This window comes from Capra hircus, chromosome 6 (assembly GCF_001704415.2).
Source record: "Capra hircus breed San Clemente chromosome 6, ASM170441v1, whole genome shotgun sequence".
Classification (NCBI taxonomy): domain Eukaryota; kingdom Metazoa; phylum Chordata; class Mammalia; order Artiodactyla; family Bovidae; genus Capra; species Capra hircus.
In genome coordinates this window covers 92,884,223-92,897,195 of record NC_030813.1, presented here as the reverse complement: position 1 = coordinate 92,897,195, position 12,973 = coordinate 92,884,223, and the positions used below count along the sequence as shown (strand labels likewise).

Sequence of the window (12,973 nt, the reverse complement as noted above, 5' to 3'; positions counted from 1 at the left end):
TGTCAAACACAAACATGTGACAAGAAAGAGCTGGAGATATGTTACTTACGTTTAATTGTATAATTTTTAGGAGTTTTTACATTCTCTAAATGTCTTGGCTAAGTGTACACCTAAATATGTAAGGAGGTTTGTTAGGTTTTGTGGCTGTTATTGTGGAACTGAGAATCCTCTTTGAAAACTCATTTCTTCAAATTTCAAATAACTATGATAATAGCAGAAATTTCCAAAATACTGTGTATGTGCCAGGTACTGTTCAAAAGCACTTTGTGTTTATTAATATAATAATAATAAACCATACCATCCCTGACTTTCAGTAAGGATCCAAATAGTAAGCAACTTGATAAACCTAAACTCATCTTGAATGAATTGTAGAGTATTCCCTCAAAATTTTCTTAGTCCTTTCCATTGATACTTAAAATTTTCCAGGTTTTTTGGGGGAGATGTGGTTAGAAAGGTTGTACTTAGGGTTTATTTTATAGCCACGTGGTCATACTAATAGATTACCAGGCAGTGGACCACCACTCTAGTTTAGTAAAAGAACAAGAAAGATTTTTTTGCAAAATAAGAAAAAAAATTAAGAGGATCAGCTTTATAGGATCAGTTGTTCTTTTGAAACATTGATTGATAGTGGGTTTTCTGTAGTTAATCCCTTTGCATTTGCAAATTTTCTGATCATTCTGTCTGCTTGTAGCTCTTCTCTTGTACCTTTGTTTGACTTTTTGTCATTTCAGGAATCTATCCTAAAGTCTTATACTATCCAAAAGTGCAGATGTTGGAAAATAGTTAGGAGTAAGAAGCCTAAGCCTGAATTTAATAAAACACCAAAGGAAATTTATGAATTGGGCTCTGGCACATCTCCAGTAACCTTTTTCCATTTCAGTGCTTGTTAGCCTGTTTCCAAGAAACAGATAGTAGGAAGAAAACAGGAAATTTATGTGCTGATGTTATTCATCAGTTTTTGTAATCAAGAAATGGAAACAAATTGCTTATAGGTCGAATCTAATTTTAGTGTTTTAACTGTTAGAGTAGGTAATACTATGCAGAGATAATTGATTTTGTTCAGATCACTCATATGCAATAATGTGCTGATGAATATTTAACAACCAGCTTTCTGAGAAAAAAACCCAAATTTGTAGTGTTTGCAGATTTCTGTGGTACAGGTACTCTCATTGTAGTACATTTCAAGCTCCCAACATCATACCATTGAACACTTGAGTTGGGATGAAATGTCCAGCTGACTCTATCACTCCACTGCTCCTGTGTAAGCCTAAAGGAAAACCTCTGGACTTAATGATACACAGTTAAATATATAGGTTAAATCCTATACAGTGGTATATAATGCATCTCTGCCAGCACAACCCAGAATACCTACAAAAGGCTCCGTAAGGTAAATATTCAGTGGTTCTACAACTCTTAGTGTTGTTTTGGTATGTGTGTACTTAAAAAGACTTAAATCATTTCTCCCTTAACTAGGCTTTTATAAAGGTTACTTTTTCCTTGTCCATAAAGTAAAAATTAGGGAAATAAAATCTAGAATGTTAATTTAAGCCATCTTCCTCAATCATCTGAGTAGTTTTAAAATCTTTTCTTGATATTTCTTCAAAAGATCTAATGTATTAGTATTGAATTAAAAAATCTTGTTGAACCATTTATACTGCTTACAGAAGTATAGCTAAAGAATCAAAAGTGCATAGCTCAGAGAGTGATGTTTGCATATATATGACAGGATGAGAAAGGACAGAACTATAAGCATGTGTGAGAGAGGTGTGAATGGGAAGATAAATATGATCTCTGGCTAGTAGATAGACGGGAGGGTGGAATAGAGTGGAAAAGAAGAATGATCAGGGAGAAAAACTAAGGGCATACCTGACTAGAGAGAATTAATTTTGGAGTAAGTAGCAGACAATAAACTTCAGTTTCATACAAAGAATTTGATGTAACTGGTGATGTACCACTTTTGAAGGCAGTTGGTAGAAAAGGATAGGTAACGTCAAGTATAAAAATGTCATGTGCTTAGTGTTAAATACAGATCCAAGTCTAGTATCCTGCCATTGCATCAGTGGAGAACAGTTAAATTTTGTTCATTTTGACCTAGCATTTGTCTACTTTCTTGGTTCTTGAATAAATTAGAAATGTAGAAAAGTGGTACTTGGAACTGAGTCATTTAATCTGGAAGTAATTTGGAGTCACTTGAAGCAGTTAGGAGAATTATACTTGTAGACCAGGTATCTGAGTGAGTTTAGGTTGCCATGACAGAATACCATATACTGTGTGGCTTATAAAACAACAAACTTTACTTCTACATTTCTGAAGGCTGGAAGTTTAAGATCAGGTGCCAACATGATCAGGTTCTAGTGAGGCTTGTTCTCTGGGTTGCAGGCAGCTGTTTTCTCATTGCATCCTCACATGGTGAAGAGAGAGCTCTCTGGGACTCCTTTTTATAGAGCACTAATCCCATTCATGGGCTTCCCTGGTGGCTTAGCTGGTGAAGAATTCGCCTGCAATACGGGAGACCTGGGTTTGATCCCTGGGTTGGGAAGATCCCCTGGAGAAGGGAAAGGCTACCCACTCCAATATTCTGGCCTGGAGAATTCCGTGGACTGCATAGTCCATGGGGTCGCAAAGAGTCGGACATGACTGAGTGACTTTCACTTCACTTCAATCCCATTCATGAGAATTTCATCTTTGTGACCTAGTCATCTGCCAAACGCTCCACCTCCTTATACTTAGGGATTAGAATTTTCACATGAATTTGGGGGGAATACAAACGTTCAGTGCATGACACCCAATCAGTTGAATCAACCGCTGATTAAAACTGACTGCTGCTTTTACCACCCATCCCTCCTTGCATCAGTCCAAGGGTGTGTCTGAACCGTTTAATGAAAAGAGGGAAGACTTTTTACCTGTTATGTCAAATAGTAAATCTTTGTTACATTATGAAATTTATAGTGTATAATTTTCTCACATTCTTTATAAAACAAAGCTTAACACATTGCTAGCTCATAAACCATTTTTGCTTTTTACTTTTTTCTCATACACCATTCTAGATTTACCTGCAGTCTTTACTAATACAAAGACTATTTTCCCGCCTTAGTGTCTTTTAAAAAAGAGTTTGAATCAGAAAAGGTTGAGAATTGTTAGTCTGTAACCTTATTTGTGAATATGATACAGTGTACAAATGTACCTACATATGTATAAATATTCGAGCTATCAGACTTGATCTTTCTAAGGCTTGTGATAAGAGCTTTTACTCTGGATGTTTCAAACCAAGAAAATAGTTACAAGTGATGTCTCCAGTTAAAATACATCTACTTTCTAGAATGCTTAACATATTTATTGGGGTCTGTATTTACAAAGGATTCTCTAGCCCTAGTAACTAATGTGCATAATGACACTTTATAATAAAATGATAAGATATAGGAGGTTTTATTCAACAGAAGTAGTTGAAAACGTTTTATTTGTGTAAAACATAAATGTTTTAAATGTGTTTGCTGAAGTAAAAGGTGGTCTCATAAAGGAAAGGAAAGCCACTGTGATTCTTGTTGACCTTTTTCTAAAATGGCACTGCAAAACTAGGCATTAGTCAAAAGGAAGAGATAAAAATACTTTGTACTAATGTCATTTCTTTACTGTTTGGACTTGGAACATTGATGGCAGAGCGTACTCCCCTGGATTCAAGTAGGTTTCTTAATTTGTGGTAAGGTAGGGTTAAAGTATACTTATTGTTGAATAAAGCCCTCTCCCTCAAAAGAACTATTCGGTTGTTTTGGTCTTGGTTGTGTCCAAATTAGCAAACTAAGATAATTGTTCAGAAAATTTCACAGTATAATTTTTTTTCATTAAGTTCTTTTTCTTTTGGTAGCCCATTTCACTGTGATACTCTAATATATTAGCTGGAACTCACTATATATAGTATTTATAAATAAAACAAGTACTTCCAAGTGTGAAAGTCTCTCCATGCTTGGGTTCAGGCTCTGTTGCTGTGGGCAGGAAGAAAGTTGACTTTACCTTCTTGCATATGCACAACCCAGGGCAAAACCAAACACACTTGTTTTGAAACTTACAGTTTAGATAAAGCAAATCATCTAATTCTAAGATGTACAACTGAAAACGTACATAGGTCTCTGCTGAATGTTTTTTGCTGAGGTATTTTTATGCAGCAAGGAATCCAGAATTTACAGTACACCGGGATTTGTGAAAATGAGTATTCTAAACTAAAGAACAGATTAGAATGATTAAATATATGCAATATTTTGTATACATGTATGAAATCTGGGAAAGCTGAGCTAGAATTAGCAGTCTGGATACATGCTTTACAATGGCTTCATTCAGATGTGTTGGGTTGATGTACAAATAACTGAAAGTAATGCTAGTTTTCATTAAAAGAATTTTTGTCATAGCTTTTAATTAACTGTATATGTATAAATATCTTTATTTTCTGCTTATTGGAACAAGAAGAGTCAGTGCAGTTTCCATAATGTTTATACTGATAAATGAGATTTCACTGGCCCAAGCAAGCCAATTCTGGAGAGGCTTAGACATAATTTGGTAGGCTTATTTAGCTTCTCAGTTTGCTTACCATTGTGCACACGTGAGGTCTTCCCTGTAGCTCAGTCGGTAAAGAATCTGCCTGCAGTGCAGAGGACCCGGTTTTGATCCCTGGGTTGGGAAGATCTCCTGGAGAAAGAAATGGCAAACCACTCCAGTATTCTTGCCTGGAAAATCCCATGGACAGAGAGGAGTCTAGCATGCTACCCTCCATGAGATCACAAGAGTCAGACACGACTTATTTCATTAATCTGCTTTAGATGAGCACATGTGCAAGGTGTTGTGGTTCTGCTAGGTACTGTGTACCTAGGTACTCTAGGTACTCTAGCCACTTTTATTTCACATAACTCTTATTCAAGATTTGAGCTTTATTTGACCCATTGTGAAGACAGCAGGTACCAGAAATACAGGTTACTCAGGTATTTGTCATTTGCAAATTATGAATTGTTCTTTTATATATCTTGGGTTTTATTAAGCATATGTTTTTCTCTTTTTCCAACCCCCAATCTCTTTTCAGGGCGTGATTGACTACATTTTCTATTCCAAGACTCATATGAACGTGCTTGGTGTCCTGGGGCCTTTAGATCCTCAATGGCTGGTTGAGAACAACATCACTGGGTGTCCACACCCTCACATCCCTTCAGACCACTTCTCACTGTTAACACAACTTGAACTCCACCCTCCACTCCTGCCTCTTGTCAATGGTGTTCACTTGCCTAACCGGAGGTAGTGGAGTACTACCCCGCCAAGACGGGGATCTGTTGCTATGGACCTGTACAGTTGTAAATCAAAGTATGTAGGAGTGAAGTATGGCCATCCTTAAGCTGCTTCTTCAGGTTCCTTTCATTATGTGTTTGCTATAAGATTTTGTACAATTTTGTGCATATTGGTATCATTTGGCACTAGGGCTGGAACCAAAGTATTACTGTTTCCAAATTTTTGATTTAACATGTTTTTAAGTTAGACTGTCTTCATATTATATTAGGAGTCAGCATTCATAATTGATAAATCACCAATTCAAGGCCCAACAACAAATGTATTTGTTTTTCCAAAACAAATACTTTGTTTTGAATGTTTTCAAGTGAGCCAACCATTTTTCATTTTTGTTAAAGGCAGTTTTTAAAGACTATAAATGTGAGATTTTAAACTGAATGATGGTATGCCTTGCAGGAAACTTTCTTGAATTCGTTTTCCATAACAAACTGATTTTTGGCTCCCCAGTCATTTGCACATTAACAAAGCACTTATATTTGCTAGATCTGTACATAAACTAGCCATAATGAGAAGAATTGAGGAATTAAAGATGATTGCACAGTATGCTTTAAAAATCAAGCATTTAACAGCACACAATTTGTTAGGCAAGCGCTGGGTGATTTTTTTGTTTTGTTTTGATTTTTGAGGAATCATTCTGTATTTTGTTCCCCTATTATAACCTTACTAGAAATATTAATTCTAAGCCTGTCTCTCCAGTTTATTTATAGGAAAACAACGGGTAATTTCTACTGCTGCACACCTTGAAAACAGAATTTGGCCTGTCTAGGATGCCCCTAAAATTATTGTCCAGTATTTTTTTTGAATTATTTCCATCCACCCTTTTCTGCCTGGTTGTGCTGGAAAAACAGATATTATATGATCTGTTTCATTTTTGCTGTTGTGGGCATATGTTAAAAGAAGTAACTACTGAATGAAAAGGCCCTGATCAAAGTTTTAGAGGTGGAAAGCTATACAGATATTTCTCATGTTTCCCAAAGTAGGTCAAGTGGCTGTTGGTTTTGGCTTTTTGAGGTGACAATGGAAAGTATTTGGGGGAGAGAGAGAACAGGAAGTAGTTGAAAACCTTGAATCATTTTTCCTGACTCTAGTTGCCAAATGGCCATTATATGCTTTTAATCTTTGTTTCTGTTGTCTGTCAGGGTTGAATTAAGAAGCTACTGGTTTATTCCCAACTATTGATATGCTCTTTAGATACGTTGGAATCCTTTTTTCGCCCAGGAGGGGCCAGTGGAAAATCTGTGACTCAAGAGACAGTGAACGCAATACCGTTTTCTGGGGGAAAAATTGGTTGGCTACTTGATGTTAATTATGGCACAGTAACAGGAAAAGGTTGTGTCTGTGTTTTTAAGTTTTTCTTTATTCTGCTTTTTTGCTGCTATAAAGAGTTTTCTGAAATTTATATTTTAAACTTTTCATGCACTTTACTGTTTCTAGTCTCAAAATGTGATATTTTTAATAAACAAGAAATTTTCCATTATGTGAATGAAATTTTAAAAGAAAATAGCCTATATTTGTGTCTCACTAATATATAAAGTACAGGTCAAATTTAAATTATTTAATTAGTTTTAAATATATACAATTTGTCTCCTCTTTGAAAGCTGACATCTTAGGCTGTTTTATTAGTCTTAAATGATGCATTTCCTTTGGTCATTTTATACTAATTTCTTCCGTAGTAAATTAATCAGGCTACATAAGATAATATTTCCCCTGAAGGGTAATTTTAGTGGGACAAGGGTGGTGGGATGATGTGATATCAGATATAGGATTGCATCAGAAGGGTTCTGTAAAGCCTAAACTCCCTTTTAAAAGTGCCTAGTGATGGAGGCGTGGTTTGTCATCTATTATAATTGGAATGTCATTGTAGTTGAGTGAAGTTTGATGTAAATAAAATATTCTTTTAAAAATGTCAAGATACCAGAATAAACAAACACAATAAACAACCCTTAAGATGACAGATTTTCCTCAGTGTGCAGGTATCCCTTCTTATATACCTCAAGCATTCAACATCTAGCCATGCAAATTGATTACCTAAAGCATAGTACTGGAAAGTAGAATAGCATGAAAAACTTAATTTTGTGGACATTACCTTTTTTTGTAATCAGCTACTGTATGTCTTATTTTTATCTCTTGTTTTGGGTGGGTTTTCTGCTCTGGAGGTATATGCACTAACTAATACATTTTCCTCTTCTCATATACGCATGTTAATTAGCAATGTGAGCAATATTTCTTACCATACTTCACTCCCAATATTTTTTGAGATGTTTGTATAAAATGGAATTTAAAGTTCACTTATGATTGTATATGAACCACAGAGGAGCCCATTTATTAATAAAAAAAACTTTTTTAATAGTTAAATGTAGAGGGAAAAATAAAAAAAAAATTGGGAAACATTGTAAACAGCTTAAGTTTATTTTGTGTATGATCGAGGCACTCTGTTGCAGGAAGGTGTGTAATTGGGTTCTCTCTGCTTCCAAATGCACTCTTTCAAACCATTCATTATCCTGTGTATTTTTAATGTGGTTTTAGTAAATGTTGGTAGTAGCCCTGTTGAAGTAGGTAATTGTGTTATGTTTTGGGTGGCAAACACACTTGGGGCATGGTAACCCAAATCTCATGTGCACGGTTTCCCTTGAGCCCACTGCCCAAATTTCACACACCCTTCACCCTTTGTTCCCTTTGTAAAAGGAGTGGTATCTGTTTTGAGCTGCCAATTCAGATGATCAGAAATGCTGCTCCCCTCAGTATTGTCTTGTTGAAAACGCATGCCATTTGGAACCTTGGCATGAGAAGCCAAAAGGAAGAGGTGAATGACATAACGGTGTATATTCAACGAAAGTAAAATATTTATGCTCATATACTTTCTGGTTCTCAGAATAAGTTAATAAGCTTTATGCCATGGGACTGCTGCATATTTTATCTGAAGGTTAAAGAAAATTTGGGCATTTTTAGATTGTGAAAATGTTTTATTTTTTTAAACTGTTAACTATGATTTCTGATATCTGTCTAAGAACTGGAGTGTTCTTTAAATTTATCAAAAACAGTGTTGTTTGAGGAAGGGAAAACTGCACTGTTTGCCATTACAACAGTCATACAAGTGCATGTCACGTCACCCACTCTCTCAGGCATCAGTATCCGCCTCATAGCTTTACATATTTTGATGGGGAAATCTTGCAGCATCCTCAGGACTGACATCTGAGAAAGGCTCAGATCCACTTACTGCTCCTTGCTTGTTGACTTTGTTTTAAAATATTGTGCCTGGTGTCAACTTTTAAGCAACAGCACTGCCTAAAAGCAAGCAGAGAACAGAATCCCAGCACCATTCTATAGGCAACTTTTTAGAATTCAGATATAGTAAATCTGTTCAAGATTTATGATGTTTTATGTAAAAAAAAATTTTGTACAATGTAGCTGAATATTTTTGTTTCATTTCTTTGATGTAAGGCATGTGACCGTTCGTTTGAATATCACATGTTAAGTCAGGTATGGCACAATGGGTTCTGAGACCAGCTTTTCCTCCCTCCCATTTGCCTTTTTCCAAGCTCTTTCTTTTCAAATTACTTTTCTGATGGTCATAGGCAGATATTTAATTTTACTAATAAGCATTCTGTGTGAATGTATTAAAGAAGCCACTGTGTTTTAGTGTTATAGTTTGCAGAAATATAAAGCTTCATTTCTTACTTGTCCCTATTCTTTGATAAAAGTTATATATTCAGCCATGTTAAAGTTATATATTAAATCAAAGAGAAGCAAGGGAGAAAGCTGAAAGATACTGAAGGCTCATATCACTTGATTCTGTGGTGGGTTGTATTAGGACTGAGGATGTGACGCATTAAAACTGGAACATGGGCAAACATACAGTGTTCCATTTTAAAATTGTATCTCCTAAGTATATACTTTAAGTGGGTGAAAAATTAAGTTTGTATTTGCATTTCTAAGAGCTTCTAAAAATCACTAGTGCCAACTATACTTTTAAATCAAAAAGCAAGGAATAGAGAAAGCACAAGGAAAAAATAGGTTAAATGTGTTCTTCGAGAGAACCAGAGGCATATGGTTTGGCATTCCTAATCCAAGGCTAGATTTTCTAGCAATAAAAGTCAACTGTGTCCCAGGACTGACTTTCTTTGTTTCTAAGGCCTTATATTCTGAGTTCCTGAGGGATTTTAATCACTTTATAAAATGTACTGACTGAGAGTAGCTTCAGTCACAAACAGCATCATCAGTTTCTGATACATTTGGCAGACCATAAGAATAACAGTTTCATAGCAGGCAAAGGCTTTATTGCACATTTTCAAAATAGCACTCATATATACTTAACAGTTTGACAGAAGTGTGACTTCTCACATTGTAAGGTAGTCTTTCTCTTCCACCTGTCCTCTCCCTTTTAAAAAAAAAATCACCTTTCTAATGTGTGGAAGATTTAACTTTTTCCTTCTGAATTGTATCCTGTTTTTAGAACTCTGTAAGTTATAGGTTCATAAATTAACTAGGGAAATTAGAGTATTTTTCTAAGCCAGGAACTTCAATTAAAGTTTTGAATTTGTAGACAGAGGAGAACTTTTATACTTACGGTTGCTTTGAGTGATTGTAATTTTTTTTTTAACGGCATCATGATCACTAAATTTGAATTCCAACACAAGTAAATTAGTACATCTTACCCTGGCCTATTTACCAAAATTGTAATCTGTTCAGGAACATGGTGCCAAAAGCATCTTGGATTTTACAACATGATACATGTTTATTGTGTGTCTACCTTTGAGCTTAAAAGAAACAAGTTCTTTGTACTACAGGATGTTTTGAGCAAGATCTACATAAAGGAAAAAAAAAGGCAGTTCTTTTCAGGAAAGTAGTAAGTAAACATGCTTGTTTCTTGTTTTTAACCAAATACCTTCTTTGTGGAAGTTTCTCTGTTAAACAATCACAAATTCTATAAGAAATAGGGAGATTCCAGGGAAAGCAAGCTTCATGAGCCTAGTTAGTCACTTCTTTTGGCATAAGTTTGTTTGGTTAGACTTGGGTTATTCTTGGAACCAAAGGAAAACAAGCATGTTGAAGTTTTGTTCAACAAACATTATGACACCGAAGAAATGGAATGTTTTTAGTAATTTTTACTTTCAAAGCATAAGAAATGACATTTCTGCATTTTCTTTGCAGTGGTAAAAATTTAGTAGCGTTGTACTGAAATGAGAAGTTGTGTCATCAGAAACAAACCACATTATGAAGAGTATATGCAAACACCAAGTGATATGACTCTCTTGGCACAGTAGCGTTGGATATATTCAGCTTTCGGAAGGCATAGTTTGATGCCTCCTAGTAGTTGTTTTTGTTAAAAGTCTCCCCAAATTGAGATAATGTCCCTATTTGTATGTCTGTCACTTTCCACCCTAAAGCATAAGAATCATGGTAGCCCTCTCAAAAGTGGTCCTTTATTGCTCTCTTCAGTTTTGTATTAATTTCTAATTACTGATATATGACTGTATTTCCTTTCAATTTATCAATGGTTATATGTATCACATTTGTTTAATTAGTTAACTCACAATTGGCTCAGCATTGATGTGTCAAACAATGGCTTTGCTTCTTACTGAACAGGCTTAGTTCTCGCTACTTGTTTAGATCTTGATGCAGTAAGCGATGCAGTGGTCTGGGTGTGTATTTATTCAGAAACTGTACTGTCCTTTTTCTCTGTGCTTAACTTGCTTAAAATATATTTCCTTACCTTTGAAATTCCTGAGCGGTGCTCTGCCAAGTTTGGGGCGGGGGTGGGGAGGGGGGTGGGTAGGGGTTTGGATGGCTGTGTTACTGCACACTGGATCTGGAAGTGTTCAGTGTTGTGAGTGGCAAATTTCTTAAACACCAGCAGCACTGAGAAGTGCACTATGGGCATTCATACAGTTGTCCAAATGCAAGCAATTCTTTCATCTAGGAGAAGTGGAGGAATAGAGTTCATTGGAGTACTTGGTATATTTTGAGGGGGAATGAATGTTTCAGCTTTGGGTTTTGTTGTCTGTGAGTGGAATGGGGTGGTAAGGAGGGAGATGATTTTTTCTTTCTTTTTTTTTTTGAGAGTGTGTATGTACCTTTTCTCTCTGAAAGGGCCAGAGTGTTGGTCAAGTTCACCGTGTTAATTTATATATATTTTTTTCTATTGTGATTTCTTTCAACCATAAAACAAGTGCCAACTAATTGTCCATGAGATGACTTACTCTTCCACTCAATTTACTATTTGAATAGAGAAGGGTTCATTTATTTTCCTTACTTGGCATTAAATTAATAATTCATTGTTTTGCATACATTTTTGTCATTCAGTGGCCTCTAAAGTGTTTTTATAACTAATTTAATGGTTGGAGAGCAAAGCACATGAGTTTAAAACTGAGCAAGAAGTTTTGGTGATTTTTTTTTTTTTTTCCTAAATACTGGTTAGTTTCTACTGATACTATTCCAAAATGGATTCTTCTGTTTTAAGTTGTGTGTTTACTTTGCTTTTGTCCTAAGAAAAAGCCAAGCACTAAATCAGTTTGTTACTGTGTTCTAATAATCAGTTTAAAATCTGAGATTTCCTTCCTTTTTTAAAAAATTTAGGTTTAATGAAGCGCCATGAATTGTAGCTTACTAGTGTTTAATGTCTAATAGACTGGCTCTGTGGTGTTCTAAGCATTTAACACTCTGTCATCCCCAGAGAAAGAGGTTCTGCTCTTAGGGAACCCATTCTCTCTGACAAAATCACCAGCTGCTTTATTTTTCTATTTATTACAGTTAAACAGTTCATGAGGTCTGAATCTTGACCAAACTGCTCAGCTGAGATGTTTTTCACAATAGACACTGTACAAAATGTGTGTGCAAAAGGACACAGTTGGGTGGTAGTATTTTTTCATTAATGTGAACATTGACTAAACAAAGCAGTCCTGCCTTTTAAATCTTGTGGCAGCTCAGGAGGGAGGTGCTTAAGAACCTTAACTACTATGTCAGATGACAAAATACTTTTTTCCATTTTGGAGATTGGGTACTGCTCACACATGATGTATAGGGCTAAATATATGCTTGTTTCCTTGCACCTGTGTACTTCCCCTTCTCTCCCTCCCGTCCTTCCCCTGTAGGCAATAAATGGCCATTTTGCAACTGCATACCTTTGTCTTGGTTTTTTACTGTTGATGTGTGTAGTGTAAGGGTCTGCTCTAAGATCAGCACGTCTCTTCTAAAGTGAAGTTGGGAGCCAGGGTCAGGCACAAATTACAAATTCATATTATGTAACATTTTTCCTAGAGCAAAGTACAGTACTCCTTAAGCAACACTTTGTTTAGAAAAGATTTGTAAGATAATTGTAGCTATGAGACTTAATTTGGCTGAAGAAATCTGAACAGAGGGACATGTGACCTCTGAATGGGGCTTTAATAGCCAGTGTACAATTTGTCATAGGTATTCCCTTTTCTTGCCTTGATGATCATAGAAATATATGTTGAGATCAGGCCTTTCATCCTAGGTCCTTGTAGCTTTGATGAACAGAGTTCCTCTGCTGACCAGCATAGGACATGTAGTGTAAGTGAAAACAACTGCCAAGTCACAGGGTCATCCTTGAATAAATGTTTGTTATTAAAACATAATCTAGCCCATTCTGACTGACAAGACAACTATCAGCCAGATAATGCTGAGTTACCAA

General features: G+C 35.8%; 1 protein-coding gene across 3 annotated transcripts in view; it reads left to right on the top strand.

Moving 5' to 3' along the window:
- The window catches only part of CNOT6L (CCR4-NOT transcription complex subunit 6 like), a 117,076-nt gene extending 104,636 nt beyond the window's left edge, over positions 1-12,440 (top strand). For all 3 annotated transcript variants that reach the window (XM_018049622.1, XM_013964742.2, XM_005681805.2), the window contains exon 12: positions 5,066-12,440. In XM_018049622.1, the coding sequence (XP_017905111.1) occupies positions 5,066-5,278 (213 nt within the window). In that variant the 3' untranslated portion in view covers positions 5,279-12,440. The remainder of the gene's footprint in view (positions 1-5,065) is intronic.